General features: G+C 43.9%; 2 protein-coding genes across 2 annotated transcripts in view; one reads left to right on the plus strand and one right to left on the minus strand.

The window, feature by feature from the left end:
- Positions 1-22,345, minus strand: part of LOC6549129 (transcription factor collier) — a 34,691-nt gene extending 12,346 nt beyond the window's left edge. Inside the window, 8 exon segments of the mRNA XM_015156892.2 lie at positions 749-817; positions 2,517-2,590; positions 8,519-8,574; positions 8,646-8,863; positions 13,236-13,610; positions 22,018-22,061; positions 22,063-22,133; positions 22,136-22,345. Of these exon segments, the coding sequence (XP_015012378.2) occupies positions 749-817; positions 2,517-2,590; positions 8,519-8,574; positions 8,646-8,863; positions 13,236-13,610; positions 22,018-22,061; positions 22,063-22,133; positions 22,136-22,238 (1,010 nt within the window). The 5' untranslated portion in view covers positions 22,239-22,345.
- Positions 22,346-23,504: 1,159 nt separating this feature from the next.
- Positions 23,505-24,970, plus strand: LOC6549060. The gene is made up of 4 exons (XM_001975546.3): positions 23,505-23,573; positions 23,653-23,730; positions 24,350-24,599; positions 24,662-24,970. Exons 2-4 carry the CDS (start codon positions 23,670-23,672, stop codon positions 24,915-24,917), a joined length of 567 nt encoding a protein of 188 aa, XP_001975582.1. The 5' UTR covers positions 23,505-23,573; positions 23,653-23,669; the 3' UTR covers positions 24,918-24,970.

Genomic DNA, 24,970 nt, shown 5'->3' on the forward strand with positions numbered 1-24,970 from the left:
CAAGAACATCCTTCTTTATACTGATATCCGCCTTTGCTAACCGCTTCTTCCCAACCCAATTTGCTTAGCATTTTTGGTTTCCTTAAATTGCCTGCACTCAAATAATATTTCCGAAGCCAATTAGGGCGGGCACACGACCGGCAGGAGGAGAAGGGGGCGTGGCGGCCACAAGGATGTGCACACAATTAGCATAATTCGCATGACACGCGACGGGCGACGGGTCGCATCGGTGGGCGGGGGGTGGGTGTATTTCCCGGCTGGAAAGTATCTTTCAAGTGTCGGATTGCCGCGAACTGCGCGTCTCAATTTACAATTTATGAAAATAGAATTTGCCACTGCCATTTTGATGAATTTTTGTTTGTCTCTCCCTCGGAGGACTCAGTGCCACCCGGTTGCAGCTTCTGTTTCATTTCAGCTCCCTTCATCGAATAATGGGGTAAGCCCCCCGCGTCCCCTCACTCGAGCTCTTTGCATGTCTGCCGCATCGTGTTTTATATTGCAGTTGATAATAATGCCAATAAATCAACGATACGCATACACAGGCCGCAGAACAGGCTGACAAAATAAAAAGCCAGCGACGATGATGAAAAGCAGCTTAAAATGTCATCTTTTGTGTGGCGGAGCAACAGGACGAGGTCCTGGACAGGAATACGCCAGTGGATGTGGATGTGAATGTGGATGTGGCAGTGGTTCTGGTTCTGGTTGTGGTTGTGGCTGCGCCAGAGGAGAATGAACTATGACTACTTACCGATCAATAATGACGGGGTCCGATGGCGTCTCGTTGCGGTTACCACAGCTCTTCTTATCACAGCAGCGGCTGAAAGGAAACAACAGTTTTGGATCAATTTCAACATATTTAACTGGAAAAGTATAGGTCTTAATGGTAACTAATTCAAAGGTCAGGAAGCATATGGAGTTGACTTAGCAAACGAAACACTATAGGCTTTCAGTATTATGAATAAATATATATGATATATTTTAGATATATTAGATATATTTTATATATATGTATTAGATAGATATTAGATATAGTATCATATATATTTCGTTTTTCATATTATATTACTATAATACAACTATAATACAACTATAATAACAAGTAAATATTATAGTAAATCAAATACTTCTTATCCAAACCGATAGATCATTGCAACTGGAGCTTCTCCATAGCACTCTACCCTTTATGGGGCTTCACACAAGTAAAGCTGTCTATAGGAAAACTCCCCCATACCACCAACTACAGCATAACCCAGTTCCACTGAACTTTGAAGACTTGCTTTGTAATGTGACAATTTCTGGGGGTCAGGCATTCGTCATTGCTCTGCACTTATTTCTTATCTGCATCTGTATACGCGCTCATATATCTATATCTCTACATATCGAGTTCAATGGCTGCGTAATTTTCGACTGCACAGCCCCTGGGCTGGATGTAGAAACAAAAAAACAGCAAAGAACACATCGAAGTAGGAAAGGGGGCTGGGGATGGTGGGTGGTGGGGGGTGGATTGAGTGGGCGAAACGGGTGGTTGAGGGTCATCTGGGGGTGGCATTTTTGGCTTGGACCCGGCTTTTGGCTTTTGGATTTTGGGTCTTCGCTGGGCATATATAACATAAACATGGATGACTGAAATGGGCGCAAAGCCAAAACGATAAAGAAGACGTCCTCGTTGTCCTGCCACTACCTCTATCGCTATCTCTATCGCTCTTCCCGCGCTCTTCTCCCCTCTCTCGCTCTAATGGGGGAGTCTGCAACCCCCGTGTGTGTGTGTGTGTATGTGTGCGTTGTCCCCTTGTTTTTGATAATGCTACGCAAACATAAAAACTGGGTGCCAATCCGAAATAATAAAAGATGGCCGGCCCAGCAACAACAACCAGCGGGCAGTGGTGGAGGCTCAGCGGGGGAGGGGATGGGGTAGCGGGGCTGGCGGTAAAGGGGGTGTAATTTTTGTTGTTGTTGTTCGGCTTTCTCTCGGCGAGTTTTTTGTTTCTTTGCTCTGCCGTTTTTATTTTCTACGCAACCTTCAACTGTCAGAAAGCTGCTAGAAGGGTGAACAGCAGCCCATGGGGCGGTGGGTGGTTGTGGGTGGTGCTGGGTGGTTGTGGGTGGCGATGAGGCGGCACGGTAGTCAACCATTTATACGTTTCAGCTCGCGTGCGTTTGAGCGTGAAAATAAAACGAAGGACACTCTGCCGCTCCGCCGGACGGAGCTTAAAAATCAACAAAATTAAAGCAGTCCCTGGAAGAAGCTTGGGGGAAAGCGTAGGAAAATCGTAAGAAAACCGAGGGAAAATCACGGAAAAAATACAGGCAGGCAAAACAAATGAGAGCTCAGGTCTCTATAATTTGAGTGGCTGTGGCCAGCATCCCTTTTGGATAAAAATGGCAAGTTTAAGAAGCTCCAGGGAGTCGGTTTCCGAATGCCCGCGAGACTTGAGATTTCGATTCGCAAGTCAGTGGGTAAAAGGTGTGGATGGGAATGCCAAAGGATATGAAATCACTGCTAGATAAGCACTCACCTGCACATCACCTCGTGCGTTAGGAGCACTCGACACATCTCGGGATTCTTGTCCTGACCCTCGTATATGATGGCCTGAAATTAGACATGGCAATGGGAAATGGAATATGAAGGTTATGGTTTTGCTATATAATAATATAAAGGCTCCTAATTGGATACAAGTATTTTTATACACGCTACTTTGGAAAATCCTTTTGGAAAATACAACTTATGTTAACTTAAGGCCTTACTAATTCTAATAGATAATAGATTTTCTTTCATCTCTCGATTTAAGGCAAAACACAGTTAAAGCTAATTGTTTTGACCAAACCTGAGAGATTAGAATCTCATGGACAATGCCCAATTAAGCCCCACGTGACCCCGTTGTTAACCCTCTGCCATCGACACCCGACCGCTCTACAAATTTGACCCCTATCCACAATCGTTTTGGGCTAAGACAAACACTCATAAATGCTAATTACAGAGCCACGAAAACTTTGAGCCAGCAAATCGACATATGGGACACAATGCAAATATTGACAATGTCCACATTTTTACCTCTGCATGAACATAATATCCGAGGGGTATTCGAGGGGGCGTTCTATTTGTGTTTGCCCAGTGAAAACGCCACTCGAACTGACTGTCTATTTGTTTGTTGTTTCCTCATTTCTGTGGGGGTGGTGTTTGTGGGCCAGGAATCGTGCCATGTGGAAGGAACAGCAACCGCAAGTGCAGCGTTGGGCAATCTGCTGCAATTTCCACAAGCCTCTCCTGAAGTTCCAACAACAAATAGATAAACAAGGGTATGAGGTGGGTTGGCAGACAAAAAGGCGCATAGTTCTCTAATTTAAAAATGATTAAAGCGGGTGTCTTCCTCTCCCCACCCCCCGCCCGCCCGCTGACCGTAATCCAACACTCATCCAGCGAATTAGTTGGCAAAAACACGGCATATGCGAGGGGTGAAGGACGAGGATGTCCTGCGGAGGGTGAGAGGATCATTCATCAACTGACGCAGATACACGCAAAAGTAATAACAATAACCGAGTGAGGAAGCCAAAAACCTGAGCCGTGTGTTCATCCACCAAAAGTAAAAACAGCAAAAAAGGAACAGAATGCGGCAGGAGGAATCCTGCCACTTGCCGTCAAGGACGAGTGGTTCCTCTGACGTCACTGGCATATGTGCATTTGTTTCCACTTTCGGCAGCGAAACTGTATCCCGGAATGATGAGCCCATGCACAGAAGCTGTGCCCAACCAGATAGATAATCAGAAATTAATTTTAATGCAACCAGCAGTAGTCCTCCAGCATCCCACCCCTGGTACATACATATATGAATATATATAGGGCCGCCCCCTGTTGTTTTTGGCATTAGCCTGGGCACATGTAAAATTATGATCATCCCTTATTATCCCGTTTGTCAGGTTCATAATTTCCCCGCTCCATGGTGAGTCCTGTAAAGGATCAGACAGCCCTCGATGGCCCAGCTCAATGTCCAATATCCAGCGGGATATCCAGCATTACGGCTCGAACTTTTCCGGACGCAGTGCAGCTAATTATAGGCCGGACTAGCATGGGATATCCTTTTTATCCCGGACCCGGGGTAATGGACTTTCAATGTTTTCCCGCACCGGACATAAAGTTTTACTGTCATTTTTTATGCGACAACTTGTAATTGTCACCTGTTTGCTTTCGAGTTCGCTGGGGAAAGGGGAATGTCCTTCAGATTTAGTTGGTTTCAGTTAAGGAGGTAGGTCCAAGATAACGACCGATCTCTAAGAATGGTAAATAAATCCAATTGGTCCATGAAACCAACCAAGGCCAAGTACTCCAGCCCAGAAAAAACCAACTTGCCTAAGGAGGGTACAAGCGGGAATCATCATCCATCATCCTTGCGGTGGGATGCAGAAACAAACAATTAGTTTGTATCCCGTACTCCGTGTTTTTGCCGAAATCCGAGGCTAAATGGCTCGTCTAATAGAAAAAACGGCAAACTAAACGAAAGCCACTAAAACTGGAGTAAAAGCGTTTAAACTACGATTTATCAACAGGACAAAGAACAGGAGTCAGCGGCAGGACAACAAAACAGCAAGAAAAAATGTGCAAAAAAAGCGAGTGATGAAGTGGTGACAGGACAGGCAGAAAAAGGACTCCACACGGGGCCGTGGGGGAAGGGGGGTTGCAAACAGGATGAGCCGAGGAAGCTTTTAAATTTTAAACGATTTTCCATCAAACTCGCAGCGAAGAGTCGATTTTTTCCAGCATTTTTGCAAATTGTTATTATCGCTTTTGGAATAAAATGAATCGACGCTCGCTGCATTATTCACGCACTTGAATGCTGCATGCTGCATGTTGCATGTTGCACATACTGCATATTTAACGTGCCAAATAAAAATCTCGCCAAACAAGATAAATTATCGCGGACAAAGGGGGGACTGCAAAAAATTTTCGCGAAAAGGGCACACAATAAAACAAAAATAAGCGAATAAAAAACCCATCGAGGGTAGCTCTTAATTTATTAAAGCTACATTTATCGGGGCAACGCATAAATTGCCCACCCAGAAGAAAGGACACCGACATAAAGGTTACCGCTGCAAGGACTCGTGCATCCTCAGCCACTCGTGCATTTCGCCGAGGGAAATGGGTGAAAAGCCTTTTTTGCCGCGCCCTTTCCTGCATATTTGCATATTTTTAGGGACACGGGATAACAATGTAATGCCAACTTCTTGAAAAATTACATAAACGAGCATATGGAAATGTGCACTTCCTGCAATACAAGGGTATGTTCCCATTGTTCATCTTTTTGTCTGTAAAAAGTTATGAATTATTGATTGTTTGCTATTCATGATTAAGACTAATAAAGGGAATTTGACCTTTCAAATAAACAGTCTATATTTATTGGGAAAATTAATATATTCTATGCTGTAAATTACTAGAATTACTAGGATGTTAAAAGATGTAATAGATTTTAAGAATGGAAGGTGCGTAACTCACGTTGCCCATTTATCAAAAGTTAAGATGGCTTTCACCCACATAACGCAGTGCATTTTGCACACCTTTATAAAACCGAAGGTCCCCCAAGGGACCCAAAAGAATTTCAAAGGGGAGTCCGCATGCATTACACATTTCGCATAATGAGGACGATATCATTTTTCCGCCTCTTTTCTCCCTCTCTCTCTCTCGCTCTCCCTCTCTCTCTCTCTCTGTCGCTCTGTATGCCATCTGCCCGTCTCTTTCGACCGCAGAAATGCACTTGCCGTGAAATAAAAGCATTTTTAATCGCATTGCGTGCGAAAGGGAGAGGTAGCGTGGGGAGGCCACAGGGCTGGGCGGGTGCGAGCGGGACGGACGGAGGGCGCACATGCAAATGTGGAGATTTCGCGCAATCTGTTGAATTTATTGAGTGGCCGGCGGCGCCAGCGACAACAACAATAACCATTTGCCATTAAGCGAGCTGTGCTCGTACAATTTGTTAATAATCGAAAATGATTCTCTCGGCTTTTTAAGTGTTGACATACAAATTAATTTTATCGCTTAATTAACACGCGCAGACAACAGCATGTGTGTGTGTGTGAGTGCAATGGCTATAGGATATTTAATGATGCTGCTTTTTCCGATTTTTTTTTAACCGTTAGTGGTTGGGTAAATCGGGTAACCGGTTGGCGGATCCTTGTTTTGGGCTCCTTTCAAGCACTTTATGTCTCAGTTATCGCAGTGCATTAATCGCCAGTTATCTGCCCTGTCTCTTTCTACCCCTCGAATGCCAACTATATCCATCTCTTTTTGGTTTAGGATTTCGATGCGCTTTTGTGCGTGCATTTGTGCGTTCTAATCGCGATAAGCGCAATTTTGGCAAAACACAAAAACCGGGTAAAAGGATTTGGCTATTGTTTTATGCCGGACCCTCATAGCACCACTCTATCCGCCGTCCGCTGATGAAAATGAAATATGATCGCCGAAATGAGGCGATTTTCCGTGCTACCATCGTTAGCTCAAATTGCAATTGCGACGCCTCCCGTTCGAACGGTTTTTGGCCGTTATCTGATCGAATGTAATTATGATTATGACCATGATTTGCTGCTGCATTCGCCCAAAAAAGGGGTTGCAAGGGTTGTGCGTCCATGCCGCTGCTTTTCTCCTTTTTTATATTTTTTTTTATTTTGGTCTTGCCACGTGGATGCCAGTTGACAATTGTCCTGCCCTCCTGCCATTTGTGAGTGAGACGATTCCGCCTTAATCGCATTCGGCCCGCCACAGTTCCCAGTCTCGAGTTACAATCCCACTTGCTGAAGATAACACTCGCTTATCCCCGCCTTACCTGTTACGCAATCCGATAAGGAAAAGCGACACGCGACAAACGAAATGTAAAATTCAAAAACAGCCAGTCGAAAACAAAGGGTCTGTAAAGAGGCAGCCGAACCCACCTAATCCGATCAAATGATTGTTCTTTTCCCAGCTTGCGACACTTTTCAAATGGGCACAAACTCGTACCGCAGTGCGATTTTCCCAGGTTAGGGGTAGTTACATCACAAGTACGCCACAAGTCAAGCGGAAATGGGCAATTGAGTGACAGCAGCGAAAGGAACTAACCAGGATGTAATCGTGATTCTTTGAAAATATACCAAGTTTTTCTTCGGAAATCTTATTTGGCCGCATGACGTGAAACATATTTGAATATCAGAATGTATAGTATGATAATCTACAATGAGTAGCCATCTGGGAATCTTTCGCATTTAGTCCGGAAATTCGTATGTTTCCTTAAAGACCCATTAAGTGGCTTGTAATTACTCATTTATATTATTAAAGTAACTTGCGCTATTCAATTTGTCGATAAGGCTTAATTGCCTAAAACAATGCCCATAAACAGTCGTCTGCAGCCATTTTCTTATCAGCAAAGCCTACAAAATTTAACAGAACTTCAGAGAGACCTTTACTTACGTACATTTTTTGTGTGTGATATTTTTAGCAAATTCAATTGATGGCGGCTCAAATAATTTTGCGATTAAATTGCATTCGCCAAATGGATTTGTCACCATAAAGTAAAGAAAGGGGGCGATGTCGCATGCTGTCGATAATTTGTGGACAAATTTATTGCGCGCTCGTTTCTGATGCGAACGGGCTAAATGGGCAAGAAACGCCCACAAAAGCGGAGGGAAATCGAGAAAAGCGGGAAAAGCGAGGGGGTTAATGGGGAAGATATGTATGTACGTCGAAAGGAGCGGACCAATGTCTATAAAAATTTGTCACTCGAGAAATTAATTGCCCTTGAAAAGGCCCAAAAAGGAGAGGACAGAAAAGACCTGGCAAGGCATTAGGCCCACAAAAGCGGACATATGGTGCACCAGGACTACAAGGACTAGAAAAATGCCCCAGGACCTGCACGCACCCACAACAAAGCGCATTAACAATGTTCGATCCCCGTGCGATTCTCTCGATTTTCTCGCTTTTCTCGCTTCTCACTTCCCTCGTTAGCCCCGGTCACACCCCTTTGGTCCACGCGGAAAAGTTGGAAAAGCCCGCTTGGAAAAGAGCTGCTCGTTTGACGACTCAATTTATTGGCCAAAGGACACACCAGGACACACTTAATTAGCCATGACAATCAATTTCGAATGCAACTTATGCTCGAATCAGCAAAACAAACATCGGAGCAGAGGAAAATGCACGGAAGCAGCCAAGTGGAAGGAATTGGTTTTTCATAGCCTGGTTAACTTTGCCTTAATTTGCAGTGAGCGGCGTGTTAATCAGGAAGTTCTTAATTTATGTAAGTGCCAATCGCAGGATGAATTGCAAATTTTGTAAGTGGTTTTGAAGTTGTCATGTGCTTACAAAGCTTGTTTCGAGTTTTCTGTGGAGCAAATCGCACAATTTATTCAAATAAGTTGCTGGGGTGTAACTCCTTGCAGGATTAAAACTTGAGTTGTTAGGAATATATACATTTTCTATGATTTCTTAAGGGTGTCCTGCAGCTATACCTGTAGCACTACTTGTTTTAATAAAAAAAAATATATGGAAAATTTTTGGACTCACCTGCTTGGTCACCGAATCGATGAGTCGCACGAAAATGTCCTGCTCCTGGCGAGCGCCTAGAAACGGAATACAAGTCACGATCATATAGGGTTCCAAAGCACTTGATGGCATTGTATAGCACACTCACCATTCGCGTAGAGCAACTGCAGCCGGTACTGGATGCCATTGTTCGTCTTGGTGGCGTCCGACTCCGAGTCCTTCTCGATGAATCCAATGAAGGCCGTGCGCTCGATTTCGATGGGCTGACCAGCCCGATCATATAAGGCGATCACGAAGTGGAAGAAGTTCGACTTGCGCAAATTGCTGGGCGGCTGCTTCTCAAAGTGGGCGCGGCCGATGCCCAGACTGCAATGGATCGAAAGCGAAGAAAAACAAAACAAAAATGATGGGAATTAGTGAAATGTATTACATGGGCAGAGGCAGTAATTATGCCATTAGTTGGGTAAATATAGAGTCGGCCTAAAGAGCCTCTAATTGGCAGCGAGAGTCTAGTTTAGTGGCCAGAATTAGGGGCAACTCAATTAGACTGGAGAGTGACATTCGGGCAGCAGCTCAGTGATGTGACAACTATCATTAAAAGCGCATAAGCAACATCAACGTGACACAATAATCCTGATGTATGACAGTCCTTGTTGTTCGCCGTGCCGCCCCGCCCCGCCCGCTACACTTGAAATATTTTATATACTCGTACACTCGCACATTTGCTGTATGTGGGCCAAGCAGACAGTGGGCAATTATCGCTGGCAGGACACGTGGACACTGAGCCGCAGACGGAAAAAAGGCTTGTCCTTGCCCCACCCCCAAGTGCATATGCTAAATGTCAGGACTTCGTGTGCCCCCTAACCCTCCCGCTTCCATTACCAACAGTCCTCCTGTCAGCGAACAATTACCGGACAATGTCGGGCTGTAAGGACTAAGGTAGGGTCCTGTGCTCTCTTCGCTGTATGCATAACGAACAATTTAATTTAGAAAATGCTGATTTTATCAGATTTTTTTGTATTTGCGTTATTTCCTGCACTATTTATGTGCTGCTCCTGTTTGCACAGGCAATGTCAAGGAGCCGCATGTCCTGGCTGGCCAGCTGACTCGGGGGTCCTGCAATTATATACACATTTGCCAAAGGATAATGTCGCCATCAGCTAATGATAGACTCCCTGCCCCTTTCCCACTCCATCGAAAGTGCAATCGAATTGCGTCCTAGTTATTAAATAAGTGCTCGGATACCCAGTGGATTTGGTGGACAATTTTATCAGTCGGTACTTGGATTTGCCTTTCTGCTTTTCATCAGCTCTGATTGCCTTTCATCGGCTGAGTGATGCGATTTAGCGAGTCATGGAGGGAGCTTTGATGGAACTCCGCCGAAGAAGTAGGTGGAATATTAGGTATTCCCAATCTCTGGGGGGTTACAAATTTTAAATAGCTGTATGTTTGAACAAACAGCTTCTGGCATAATTAAAATTGTAGCACCAATAGGTTTTCGCAGTCTGCGATTTAATATTTGATACTATGCAGCCACTTTTTCATGATACCCACCGCAATTTAAGAGGCTTTAAGTGACGAGAATGCTTATGAGAAGTGAGCGCTTAAAATAACATGAAATACATGCGGATAATGCCCCTTGCGGACTTCGAGTGAATCTGAATACGAATTTTGCGAAGGAAACAAACACATTTTGCGGTGCTAAAGTTGATTCACCCACAGGGTGATATCAAATTAAGAGGCAGAGAGGTGCTCTGGGGGAGAAGCGGAAGTTCAATGCGATTTTCACCGGCAGCAGTCACCTTTGTGGGCGGAAAAGCGGTGGCAAGGTGGTGCCAGTGTACGACATACGAATGCCAGACATGTTACATTCTGGTGAAAGGTTATTGTTATGGCCAGGGAGCGGAGTCGAGTGTTCGGAAAGTGAGCAGCAAAATAATGCCGAGTACATCCTGGCAAATAAAAAACTTGTACCCCCTCAACCCCGTTTTCTTTTTTATTTTTTGGTTTTCCATTTTTTTGCCGTTTCCTGTTGACTTTTCAACTCGACTGGCTGGAAATTGTGGAAAATCGTTCTGCGGCAGTTTGCCAGCTCACTTTGTTTGCACTTGCCGCCAATTTGCCACGGAGTAGAGCAGCTAAAAAATAGATATAGAACATTTTTGTGGCCGTTTTGCTGTTGATTTTATTATGCCAACATTTAATTGTCGCAAATCGATGCCCAGGTGGCCGTCAGGAAAAATAGCAGAGAGGTGGAAACTGTGCACCTTGGTGGTCACGTTTAGTCTATTTCTGGGCAGGCACGTGAAAATTCGCTTTCCACACATGCGGGCCCTTTAAAAAGGCGACTTTATTGGTGGCACAAAGTATACTCATTGTTTAAGGACACTTTACGGCCATTTGTTGCAATCTGGAGCTGGAGCTGTAGCTGCTACCATTTCTTCTCCCTGGACAATCTTTGTTGAAATAAATTTTCGAATATTCCTCTGATTTACGAGCAGCGACAAGAAGTACAACACACCATTGTGTGTGGTTTATGCACTTTGTTTATAGTAGAACATTGTTTCTGCTGTTCCAGTTAGATGGACTGATAAGTGTTTAAATAAATGGGTTGCCACAAACATATTGAGCAATTATCGGAATTGCGGAGATTTATTTGTCGCAAAAGTTGCGTACAAATTGTAATAAATCCAAAATTCAAATCACAAAAGTTTACATTATTCTTGGTGCTGAGGGAAATGAATTGGGATATAAGTTTTATATTTATTTATTTAGTAAGGTTTCAAATTTGAAAAGATTGTGTAATCATATCAAAGTTAAATTCGCCAACATGATGGATACGACTCTTTTGAGAACTTTACTTTCAAGGCAAAAATAAAAGTGTAAAAAATATCGTGTACTTTTAAAATCACTCGGTTGCTTAAAAAGAATGATAACTTGGAGTTGTTTAATATTGCAGCTTTTTTTGCATATAATCCGAGGTTTTTTAATATACTAAGTGGTTCGAATTGAGCAAAATATGTTTGCTTTGTCATTAACTTTTGATTGCTTTTAATGTACTTGAGTTTTGCACGTTTAGTTGAACACTTGGCTTTTATAAACAATCAAATTTACGTTGTTTACCACATGAATTTCAAATATCGTTTTCTATGCTTCAATTGCATACTAGATTTCACCAAAACTTGTATCATTGCATAAAATATAGTTTTCATAGAAGTTCTATGCTTCAATTTCTTACTAGACTTTGCACTAAATTATAATACCATCACAACTTGTTTACCTCGTATCACAGCGCATTGTCTTATTGTCTAATGTCTGATTGTGATTATGATTCTGATTGGGATTGTCCTGCCTCTGGATGTGATTATCGAGATGGTGATGTGGGTGTGCGTGTGGGTGTGGGTGGGAGTGCTGATTTGCCGCCGCTGAATGAACAAATCCCGCTGTCATTTCGCTCTCGCTTTCCGTTTGGGCAACTCGCGCACTTCTTCTCGGCGCGAACATCTCACGCCAGAAACATCTCAAACGCAACTAAACAAACAAGGACCAAGAAAAATAAAAGCTTTTCCCGAGCAACCCTCTGTTGGGGGTCCTTTTTGTCCTTGAGTGGAGAGTGGAGTGACTTCTTGGGAGTCGCTTCATTTGGATGAGGCGAAAGTGAAAGTCAAAGTCCAAATAACATCCCTTTTCGGCTCAAAGTTCCCCGCATTATCGCTCCCCATGTAGTATCATCCCAAAAAGTGCGTGAACCCAAACATTTTGAGTGGGAATTTCGAGTGAGTCTGGATCTGAATGGACGTACTTTGTTTTTGGGGTTCATCTTATGGCCCACAGGGTGGGTGGCGGCCATAAAAACTCGCCCACTTCCCCGGCTGACTGACTGACTTACTACGTTTCGGAATCGCTCCCCCAGGGGCCTCCATATATTGTTGGACTTGGACACACGGGATGCCGGCTTTGGCCAAAAGTAAACAAACGCACTTTTTTTTTCCTTCAAAGTCTTCCCTTTTTGGAGACTTCTTTTTGTTTGGGCTCTGTGTGCGTGTGTTGCTGAAACATTGTTGCCGGCACTTTGGCGCGTTTTCTCTTGGAGATTGGAGATTAGGGGAGAGATTAGTAGAGATTAAGTGGGTTTCCCGTTAAGCCCACCTTGTTACATGTCAACAATGAATGCTGATGGGCCCCTCGTTGGGCGCCATATAGTAAGCGACATTTCTTATGGGCTTTGTGGCTGCTTATTTCATGATCTAAATTGTCTAGTAGCAAGCTTAAGATTCTGAATGGAGTAATGCCTAAGTTTATTATCGATACGACATGTATTGATCCAAGTTTATTTATTGCAATTGGAAAGCACGTTTGGCAGACAAACACCTTTACATTTGCAATCTTACATCAAAAAGAAATTATGGATACAAAAAATCTGCATTATTTAGTAGCAAATAGAATGAAATTATGTTATCCGAATTTCCTGAACTCATAAACTAATTAATGAGGCTTTGACATCACTACTATTCACCAAATCTACTCTTATTTCAGATTTAACTTCATACACACAGAGGTCTGCCCACCATTCAGATTGGATTGAACACTTAAGCACATTGAAGATCACTATTTATGTACTGTTTGGGTCAGTTTTTATAGATTTGCCCAATGGCTTTCGAGTTTTGGTCTTAGCACTGGGAAGATCACTTTATTGGGTCAATTTCGGGTCATCAGTTAACCCAAGCCCGTCACTTACTTGCTCTGGTCGACGACTGGCTGCATGGCCCACCGGCTGCCCAGCGGCTCCTCCTTCAGCGAGGTCATCGGTCCGCGCGGCTGGTTCATGTCCACGGCGGCGGTGGGCGGCAGGCCGAACATTAGGCCGCCGGCGGATCGCGGACCGGAAACGGCACTGGGGTACAGCTTCCGGCCCCACTCCATGCCCAGCTCCAGAGTGGGCCAGGGGGAGGCCGAGCTGAAGCCCGGCACCGGCTCTTCGGAACGCAGCTTGAAGCCGTCGGTGGCGAACGGATGGGGGTGCGGATGTGGATGCGGATGCGGATTCGGATGGTGCGAATGCGAGTGCTGGTGGAGATCAGCGTACGCGGCGACGTCTCCTCCTAATCCTGCGCTGGAAATTGTGGCTGCCGTTTTGAAGGCTCTTTGCTAGGCGTTTTACTTTTGTTTAGGTTTTTATATTTGTATTTTTTGTATAACTCGATCGGTTTGCGGTGTGGTATCGGGTTCCCTTTTCTATTATTTGGGTTCTTGGTCTCCGGAGAGCTGGCAATCAATCGCGAAACGAAAGTGAGACAGGGTCTCTGTGTGTGTGTTTGTGTGGGTGTTTTTGGGTGAACTGGCCAATGCACCGCAGAGAATTTGGGATTTTCGGAAAATTGGTCTCGCAACAAGTTTGAGCGGCGCGCGCTACCGTCCCGAGTGGCTGTTAAACCCCAACTGAATCCTTGCCAGCGATGCTGCTGCAGCAGTCGAAAAGAAGCGGCGGCGACGGCGCAGCAGCAGCAGCAGCAGCAACAGCGGCAGCGCCGCAGCAGAGCCGCAAAGGCGGCCGTGGCAGAAGAAGCAGTAGAAGCAGGGTAACACGGCAGGCCAACGAGAGTTTCGAAAATGGAAACGAAACGAGTCTGCGCCACTGGGAGAGCGGAGAGAGCGTGCCGCAGGGGGTGGGGGTGGCGGCAGTCCAATGGCCAATCCCGTGGAGAGACGCAAAGCTGTCAGCAGAAAAAAGAACCCACCACCATCCTATGGCATCCTAATGGGAGCGAGCGGGAGCGAGAGAGAGAGCGAGCAGCCCCCTAGGAACGGTGCGAATGGAACCAGCGCAACGACGTCCCCAATCGAAGGGGGCGTGTGTCTAGGATCTCGGTTTTGGGGCCTCGGGTCTCCATTTCAGGCTTGGCTTTATTCTCTATTCCCAGGCACCTTTGGTGCAGCTCTTTTGGGAAACCAAAGTGTCAACGCCTGCAAAGACAAAGCCAAAGGCAGCAAACGCAGGGCAACGAAATGCAAAACACACTAGCGAAACGGTAACTAAAACCCACAACCAAAAACCAAAATCTCTGGGGAGCCCAAAAGGCAAATGCCATTGTGTGCGGTGCTCAAACCTGATTGGCCAGTTGGGCGTGCGACTTCAAGAGAGAGCGGCGATTCTCTTCAGCTGTCGGCAAAGCAGTTCAAAGACCAAGCAGCGCCTAGTTACGCGGAACGGCAGAGAAATATTGAAACCGCACATTTCGACGTCTAAAAATATTCAGTCGTGAAAATGGAGAAACTCCAGTCATAAGTCCTTTATAATCATAATAAAGGATTTTTTTGGTATGATTGTATTTATAATTTATTTGTTAATTTTGTATATTTTTAAAATATATGTATATTTTCCATATGACTAAACTTATGAATTTTGAAATGAGAAATAAAATATTAAAAACACATAAATAGGGCTTTTATAGGAAATTGTAGAAGATACTTGTTATATCAGTCTTGTACTAAATTTTTAACGTAAGTACATTAGCAATGTTCTGATATTAAATATTATTTAACCATACATATATGTATATAGTTTTATTACTGTTGTTCACATGCTTCCTTTTATAACTCGACTTTTGTTTTGTAATTGCTGTGAGCACAGACTTGATTAGTCATTATTTTCGGGTTTAACCCTTCTGACTTTCGCACATTATCCAGGCAGAAGAAGTTGTCAAACACCGTGGAGTGCCTATAGGCATACCCTCCGCATCCACATGCCCCTTCCCCTTCTTCCAGCACGGGATTAGTTACCGGTACCGCCCACAAAATTTTCACGCCTCGTTAGGAGAAGAAAAGGTGAAAAGGTCAGGGGATGGCAGTGGTTTTTGAGGTTCTGGGTCTGGGTTCGCATGAAAAACAATTTGCATTTTCCGCATTTGCGGTTTCTGCCTGTGACCGATTGAATGAACGATGGAAAGAGACAGAGAGAGAGAGAGAGACAGAGTTTGTTTGACTTTTCCGTGAATTAATTTGAGGGGCGTGGTAATCTCATTAACTTCTGACAAGGCCCGCAAACTCCGTTAGCCAAAAGACGGCAACTCTTTTTTCCGAATTTTCCCCACACCCACACTTGTTGGTCTATTTTTGAGAAGTTGAGAAGTTCTGGAAACATTTCCCCAGAGCTGAGGGCACACATTTTATGTGTAAATCAGAGGCGAGAGGAGCAGACAGAAGATGTCCCCAGACATCGCTAATTAACCAAAATACCCAGAAGGAAATTCCACGCCCTTTGACAAATAAATTTTCTTTTTTCCGCAAAGGTGAAGAAAATTCCCCGATCCAAAAGCTGTGGTCCGCGTGTTCGATTAACCCCTTTTATCGCGCCCAATCCTCTGTGGAGTTTTCCCGGCTGCGACAGCTGTCATGGAACACCATGACCCCTTAACCCATGCCACCCCCTGTTTCGGCGCTGATGCCCCCGGAATTTGATTCAAATTGTTTACAATTGGATTTACATGGCGCTGGACTAGCACTAGCCAATTGCTAAATAATTTGTTGGTACACTCCGGTTTTGATTTTTACCCAACCCCTTGGTGACTTAGAGGATTACTGAGGGTTGGGAAATGGACAGTCGGAAGGACTCTCATCACCACAATAACACTTTTGTCAATTAGCCAGAGGCACGGCTCTTTGACATAAATAAGCGGATTTGTAGACCAGGTACTGGTTACCATATACATACACATTAAACCTAGAGACGAAAGTCACTTATCCAAGTAGAAGTTTTTAAGTAGTGTATGTTTACATTTGGCTCATCAAATAAACGCTTTTTTATGCCCCATATTGGTACTATGAAGGGACTTACACTATGTGCACAAGAAACCTCTTCTATTTCCGATTTGCTGGTGGAAACCCTCATCCTTTTCCTGCGACTTCACATCCTGCGCCATCTTGAAAGGAACCATGAATAATTCCAATATGCAAACTGAGTCGCATGTAAATGTCCCATTTGTCACTCGTAAACAAAAAATAAAGGAGCAGGAAAATGAGAAGGAACTGCAGGCGAGGATCTCAACTCCGTCCATATGCAAGACATTCACAGGGTCATAAATAAGGGCGAGCGGAGGAAATTTGAGGCGCGAACATTTTAATTAGTTTCCAGCTCGCTCTCGAGTGTGTCCTTTCGGTTCCTGGGGCCAGGACACTTATGCAAATTACCCGGGGCCCGACTAATGAGAGGGGCGGCCAACACACCGTGGAAATAAATCATATTTAGCTACAGATGGAGGGAAAATCAATGCCTGATTTCCACAAGTCATCATCGCCACATCATTGTCGTGGGTTCGGGGGAATTTCGGTTTATTCTCCACGGACTGCGACAGATGCCAGCGATTCATCCAAGTACGCATGACATTGTTGCATTGTCCGCCGATCGGAGACCACCAAAGTTTTCGATTCCTAGGAATTTTCACCAGCCAGCAAGCCAAACAGCCAAACAGCCAACCAAAAAACCCACCCAACTGCACTTGCCGCAGTTTTGAAGCAAGTGCTCAAGTGTTTGCCACTCCATTTCGAGGGCACCAAACTGGACTCGAGTGGCACGTGGCACGGGTAAAAAAGCCAAGTAAATTTAATTAAATTATCTCAAACACGTGTTTGACCAACTGCAACGATTTTGCCAAAACAATCGCAACCAGTTTAAATATTTACCCAGTTCTCGGCCTAAACGTTCTCATGAGGGTAACTCCACTATGCAGCTGTGTATCTGTATCTGTGTAGAAAAAAAGGTTTCGTTTACATAAGAACAACAACACACCCCTTGTTGTCTTCAAAAACACAACAACCTTTCTTCAGATTTATTATTTCAACAAACAGAAGGTGAATCGTGTGGGTTAGGTGCACAATTTCTTCCCACAAACATTTTCGCACTTGCCAACTCTGCGATGGGAAAAAAACCCGTTTATCAGTCGAATAAAAATCGCAAAAAATCATAAATATTTACAAGTCTCGCTTGGCGATCTCAGCCGCTCGATAAGCATTTTTGTGGCCGGTGAAAACAACGTGGCCATAAACATGAAATTATTTTTCAGGCTGGCCAAATATGTGGAATCCAACGCATCAAATGCGAGATTGGAAAAGTGCGGCTGGTTCATTAACTTTGGCGCGCCAAAAGATCGACTTGTGGCCAAAAATAGTTAGCCAAAATATCCGAAAATAAGAGAAGTAAAGGGAACTTAAGTTGGATATCAAATTCAAAGATATATCAATACCGCGTTTGAAGTTGTATGCATTTTAATGAGTATTACAATATTGCTTGTATTGTATAAAAGATCAAATTGAACTGAGCGTAATTGCTTCAATTTTCAATAGTAAAATCTATAAATTGCTTTAGTTTGCATTTAACTAAATTCCAAGTAGAAGTTTCCCCAAAAAGTGCTGTAAATACAACGATGTAAACTTTTATGAGCTGCTCGTCGGCGGATGGAATTCATGCATCTCATTTGGGGTTTTAGTGCAGCTCCCCGAGGGGCAACCCTGCCCATTTTCCACGCCCCACTCCTCCGCCAGCTGGAGAAGCGTGTCAGCATTGGGGATCCTCTGGAGAACCACAAAAACGCGAACCCACTCCTGGTTCGGGCGGAATGAGCTGCGACACATTTACTAGATTAATTAGCTCATTTACGGTTGGCAATGTCCGTGTTAATTCCCCAAGAATTAAATGATAACATCATACGAAGTGGACGAAAAGGTGTTCTACGTGTCAATGAAATGGCTTGGCAAATGCCCGATGACACTAATGCGCTTGTTTGTAGGGGCTTTTCACTGGGTCCTTGTAGGGGTAGTGGTAAGTGAAGTGCAGCCGATTTGCATAATTCGAAGGACCAGCAAAGGACGCACCCTTCTCTGTTCCAACGCCCAGCTAGTTTGAGCCACTCACACCTTCCCTGATCATCTTTTCTGCACCCCATCTCTATGTTCCCACCCCCCTTTTCCAAGTACACAGACAGAAATTAGACAGTGGTAAGAAACTTAGATCACAACGATATATTTTCCATACTAGAATATGATAACTAACCATGTTACTAAAATGATGTTAATATAACACAGAAATGAAGAACTGCAAGGTCTAGCTTGTATTTACCCCATATATTTTTCGCAGTGCACGCAGGCAGAAATATAATTTGACTTCATTATGCGAACAGTTGTTGCCTTTAGTTTTGGTAATTTATTTCAATTTTTTCAGTCCTCCGCGTTTCGAGTCTGCCGTGGGCAGAAAGGGGTTAATGCTCCTGGAGTGCAACCCCTGTAATAAATAAGTATCTAGGTCCTGCAAACGTTCATTTAACTGAAGTGTGTGTGTGTGTGTTTGGAGGAAATGCCTCAAATGTTTGGCTGTCGCTGCCATTGTTGCAATTGTAATTTGTTTTTATTGTCGCTTATTGTGTGCAGAGCGAGGATTTCGGGAGGATTTTGGCCAAAAAGATGATTCTCAGCAGTAGGCGAAGAACTAGCCTATCACAACATGGATGCCAGCATTCCTAATTAATTTTTGTGAAATTTTCAAATCTCATCGGACCCAAAAAAGAAATGAGGAAGCTGGCAGGACTAAGCGAATCCCGAGGGGGCGACCTTTTTGGCCATTTAGTCTCAGTGTCGGCCGCAAACAAACTGGCTAACAAACAAAAACAAACAAGAAACTGGTAACGAACTAACGGTACAGCTCTGGGCCGTGTTTCGATACTGGACATCTGCACTTTCGGTCAGACATTTTGGAAAACAAGGATATTGACACTTATCTTCGTCTCATTCTCGACGGTTTCTCAGCAGAGTTAACAGCCAATCCCATTCGCAGTCCTCTCGAAACTTCAGTTTTGTGCTCAGTCCTGCTCTAAAGGACATAACCATGCATATAAATTTGATTATTATTAAGTCGGGCACATTAGTGCGCATTTCTGATGAATGGAGTCGAGCAGATCCTTGTGCCCCAAAAAAGGGTCAGGCCACAGACACACCCCACCACCGTCACATTCCAGCTTGTTAAAGCCAATTTATAAATACTCAGGTTTATGGTTTTAAGTGCTTAAATATTTAGCACACTTCTTGGCCTCAGACTGCCCCTCTCCCTCTCTCTCTCTGCATTTATACACCCCTCTCTCTCTCCACGTGTGTGAGGCTTTTATTCATAATTTATGCGTCCGCAGGGCGACACTCATTCGGTTGTGAGTGGGCGTGGGCGTGAGTGCACTCATTAAGCAGCGGATGTCCTTAAGGGCAAATGAGCCAATTTAATTTTAGCCGGGCGTATATTGCTGAATGGATAGGTACACAGTACTCCTTTCCCCCTGCTCCTTAAAATCTCTTTATAATACACTTTTTGTGAAATATGCCACATTTTTGCAATACAACAGTTATACTTCTATCTATCACTCATGATTAATAACCGAAACATCTTTTTCCCAATGAGGCAACACGAAATGAGCAAATTCAATCGGGCTAAGTGCTGTACGCCCTTTTGAACTTACCCCAATTCAAATTTTTGTAGAACATTATGCGCTGCCATCGAAGTGACCTGATTAATGAAGCCATTCCGATTCCGGTGTTCAGCTTAGCGATTTCAATTATCGGCCATGTAAGGCGGGGTTGCATCTACAAGGGGGTGGGTGGGCGTGGCAGACGACCGCCGATTAGCACGTGCCACTCGTTCCGTTGCGAGCCAAATCGTAGGACTAGCTGGCCAAAACGCAAGGACACGTGGCAGGAGCGCAGCTTCCAAAGATAAACATAATTATGCAATCCAAGGGGGGAAATGGCAACGGAAAGTTGGCCAATCTGATAACACGCAACGAGATTTGTCATCATCAAACAAAGTGGGCGTGAAAATTGCGGATGAAAACGAGGCAGGTCATCTGATCGGCAGGAAGGCAGCGCGGATGTAAGGATGTAAGGATGCAGAAGGACACGACGCAGGCTTCCTGCCCGGATGCAATCATGTCCAAGGCGTGTGCGCGAAATATCCTTTGTTTGCGTTTCCCAGGACTCGGCAAAGCGGGCCAGCGAAAGACAGTCGGAAATAATTGCACAGCAGTCAGGATAATAAAGATACCGTGGTCCAAGTACATTATCGGAATTGATACGCCTGCTATATCTGGCATATGCTAGTCGCAGTGGCTATATATCCTCAGAGGGCGGAGTAGGCTGGCTAAATTTGCCGATTCAGGTCGCGTTTGTTCGCCACCAACCTCAATGCATTTCACTTTGTCGTTGACTATCCACTTACACTGCGATAAAATGCATAGTCTATGGTGGGAAAAAAGTTTTACTCAGCCTGTGGTCTTGGTAAAGGGAAAAAGGATCAAAGAGGATTGTAATATTTTTATAAGATTTAAATATTAAATAATATCACTCATATTCATTAATGTTTGTAGTATTGCAAGTTTACAATCCCTACTTTTGTGGTTTGTTAATATCAGACTTAAGTGCTCTTAAATGTGACCGACTTTATAGAAAGAATAGTTTGTCTGAGATTCACATTCCTCCTTAATCTGCGTTGACTTTTTAGCTTGCATGATCTCAAATTCTTTGCGGTGTAACTTCAATTCCTCTGACCATCACGTAGTTCATCAGGCAGCTTCTCTTGGCCTTTTGTCCTGGTTCCGCATTAAAGTTTCATTTGGGTGAGGCCACTTGGCATGCGAGAGCGTCACTTTTGACCTGGCTGAAAGGATACTAATCATAGCACTGCCTCCATGAGCAGCGTCCTGGGCACATCCTCATCAGGCTGATTGCGAAAAATCACTGGAGAAATCAGGCGAGGTTCGTGATTCCATGCTGACATATCTAGTGAAGTGGATTTGGAGTGGTTTTTCCAACCCACACATTCAAGTGACAATCACAGTCAAATTTTGTCGACTCTTTTGTGTATTTTTAGGCGAAAAATAGAAAAACAGAAAAACATTGAAAATCAATTTCACTTGAGGGAGGTTGATGCTAAAAAGCAGATTGTCATTTGGTCCCCATTCCGAAAAATGCGAAACATTAAACAGATTTGGCCTTCCGATTTGGTTATATTATTTCCTTCAGCTGTTTCAACAATTCATATTTTCCGCTGATCCCCAGAGATGCAGGAAAATCATCAATGGCGGCCAAAGTAAATCAAATGGAACTTTATTTGCTCTTTAAATGTTTGGTTTTATAACTTGTAAGTTGAGTACCTAAGGCCGGAAAGTGGGAAAAATTAAAACAAAATAGTTGGCCGTAAATCAGGCGGAGAAGCGAAGCCGGTTTTGGCACTTTGGCCAGGATCTAATACCCATGTCCTGTCTGGCGATGAAAAAGGGGGCGGTGCTCCGTGTCCCAAGTCGGCTGTCAAACATAATCACCTTGCCGTCCCCCCACAGAAGTTCTATTCTCAAAGGAAATTTATGTTTTTTATATGGGGGGCGAGCAGAGACAAAAGTCTGTGTGTGTTGAAAATATATTATTTTGCTTTTTACCCGCCCTGCTCCTTCATTTTTTAACACATTTTGTAATTTCAACACGTTGCCACGTACCGCAAAACTTTCTTCTCCTCCAAAGTGTCCACCAATTGCAGTGCCAGCCGCCTGTCCACCACTCGGACTCGAACTCGGACTTGGATCTGGACTCGGATGATTAATGGTTCCGGGTCGCCGGGACAGGCTCCGAGTTGGCTGGGCCAAATAATAAATCGTTCAAATCGGCTGGGGATTATTTTTCCGAGTAGGCGGCGGCCAGCATTTCGCTCTGTCACCATTTTTGCGGAAAAAATGGAATTTTTCCTTGTCTTTTTCGCATTCAATATTTGTACATATTTTTGCCAGCGAACGTGTGCGAAATTCAAAAATACTTCTGCCCAACAAATGGCAACAAATTCGGGGATTTCAATTAGATTAATATAAATCCAAGGAATTGAATCTTTTGATGTGTTCAAAGAAATATTCGAATGGGGATTGTGGATGGGCTTAAGTAGTACGTGAAATATTGGTAATATTTTACTGACAAAACTACAGATGTCTATTTAATTGTAGTTGTTATACTACTTTATATCACCATAACGTAAAAATGTGTATATGCAGTAATTAAATATAATAATATCTTAAAAGTCCCCAGATCAAGCGTTAACCGGTTAATTTAAAGGATTTCCTGGAACACATATGTATATGATAATGTAAAATGAAATGACAACATTTGTTTTCATTTGGTCAGTAGAAAATTCCACCAAAACCAGTTAGTTTCGAACAGATGGAACGGTAAAACCGAGCAAGATATAATATTATTAAAATTCATAAAATGCATAAAAAATTCATAAATTAGTGGACGCATGCCGGTCATTAAACAAATTAAGGCATATAGTTTAGCTGAATGCTCGCGAAAGTAGAATGCATATATTTGCGATGCCCCGTATTTTAGGTGTTGGCCACGTTGTAATCAGGTTATTGCCCCAAGCCAACGAGAAGAAGTTCGAGAAGTTCTTTATGGCCAAACACGAATCGGGTCAAAAACAGCGCTCAAGGCGCAGACTGGCTGAGAACAACAATAAGGAAGAGCGAGGGCACTTGGCCAATTTACACAAGCTGGCCAAAACAGCTCGGCTCGTTATTCGTTCATAGGCGTTCGAATGTATAATGCGAAATACAAATAAAGTGAAAACAAACAGAACTGAAATCCCCAGTTGGCGCTTGGCTGCCTCGTCATTCCTCATAATCATTAACTTTTCGGTGGATTTATTTGAGAGATAAACTCTGCGGCGGAGAGAAAATTAACTGAGAGCTGTGATGTTATTAAACTTATGAATCATTGGGCCCAACTTAACGTTTATGAGCCACAGCCAAACCTCTAAAAGCCCGGCTCTTATTTTTTGTATTTGTTTATTGTTGAGTCTGCCGGTGGAGTTATTCGCCAACTCTAGTGCTTGTTTGACGGCTTCTGCTTGTTCTTCCAGCTTTAGATGATAATGATGTTGATGGTTCGCACTGCGTCAGCGTTCGAAATTTCCATATAAAAGCGCTAGGGAGCCGCACCGCGAGCTTAGTCGTTTTGGAACTTTTCACGCGTTCGCTGCCTCAGTCTTTCGTTTTTCATTTCGTTTGTGAGTGCTGCGCCACAGATAAGCCCTGCAGTTCGCCGCTAAGCCAACGCCTACTAAGTGCCCAAGTGTGTTCTTACAGATCCATCCCGCTTCACAATGAAATACGCTGTGATTGCCATCGCCTTGTTTGCGATTTCTGCCGCTGCGGCCTCTTCCGGTGAGCAAAACAGGAATTCAAGTACAATTAGAGGAGAGCTTAAGCCGGATTCTGCAATTACATCATCGCTAGTCAGGGCTGCTATAGTGTTCATTATTAATGAAATTAACAAGTCGGTCGACGGTTGTGTATGTTAATAATAGCCAAAAACCTATCGACCCATCCGGAAACCGAAACTGGTTTGTGAAATTCGCTAGCTCATTAACTTTGCCACAATGTTTGCCCAGCAAAACTTTCCGCACAACAATTTCGTTTTTTACTACAATTTGAATAGTATTATTATTCACGCGATCGCTGAGTGGACAAACTTTCACACTCAAAGAAGAAATGGCCTTTATTGAATATTTGAGATACTTTTGGGTTTATCTTTGAGTTTGGTAGATATTAGAACGTTTACTTTCCTTTTGCCTCTATTAAAAGACTTGGAATAAAGCTCAATGTACGAGCTATATGCTATGATTCACGGGTTTTAAATAAGTCAAAGTAAATTAAAATCAACAGTTCATATTCATATCGTAGTGGTACATCACCGAGAGGTGTGAAGTCCAAGCTTTAGATCTATCATCTATGTATGTAGATAGATTTCGGATACTTACCACTGAATTCATTGATTTTGCAGCTGGCCAGTTCTTGCCGCGTGCCTTCTTCACCTTGGACTCGGAGGGTCGCCCATCGGATGTCCACCCCGTGAATGGCCATCTGCTGAGGCGTCTGCGTCGCCAGCTCTACAGTTCGTCGTCATCATCATCCTCCTCATCGTCCAGTGGAAGCGGCGGCGTCGTCACCTATGCCTCGCACTCCGTTCAAAATGCGGACGGCACCGTTCATTCGGGTCAATCTTACATCCAGCAGGCTGGTCCAGTGCTTGGGTAAGCTTCCCTGGAAATGAGGACATCCATTGATGATTACTAATTATCGCGTCAATTCACAGTGGCCTGTCCTTCGACGACAACTATTATTCCAACTACAATGGCGTGGCCTCCAGCAGCACCAGCAACGGACTGGGAAGCACCACTAGCTACCAGCAGAGCTCCGGCGTCGGAGCCGTGCCCACCACCCAAATCCAGCAAATCGTGTCCACCGTGGATGCCAATGGCCACCAGAAGGTGACCAACATCCAGGGTGTCACCGATCAGTCCGGCGTTCTTAACATCAAGAAGACCGAAGTCTCTTATCCCTCCCAATAGAACATAGGTTTTTTCGAGTGTATACTTTAATAAATTAAAGTAAAGTAAATTAA

The sequence above is a fragment of the Drosophila erecta genome, unplaced genomic scaffold (assembly GCF_003286155.1).
Source record: "Drosophila erecta strain 14021-0224.00,06,07 unplaced genomic scaffold, DereRS2 tig00000092-arrow-pilon, whole genome shotgun sequence".
Classification (NCBI taxonomy): Eukaryota; Metazoa; Arthropoda; class Insecta; order Diptera; family Drosophilidae; genus Drosophila; species Drosophila erecta.

Bases quoted from the DNA above. Each gene is read 5' to 3' on its own strand.
- LOC6549060 (XM_001975546.3), top strand. From the start codon at position 23,670: ATGAAATACGCTGTGATTGCCATCGCCTTGTTTGCGATTTCTGCCGCT. The intron at 23,731-24,349 runs GTGAGCAAAACA...TTGATTTTGCAG, and splicing joins TGCCGCTGCGGCCTCTTCCG to CTGGCCAGTTCTTGCCGCGT. The intron at 24,600-24,661 runs GTAAGCTTCCCT...GTCAATTCACAG, and splicing joins CAGGCTGGTCCAGTGCTTGG to TGGCCTGTCCTTCGACGACA.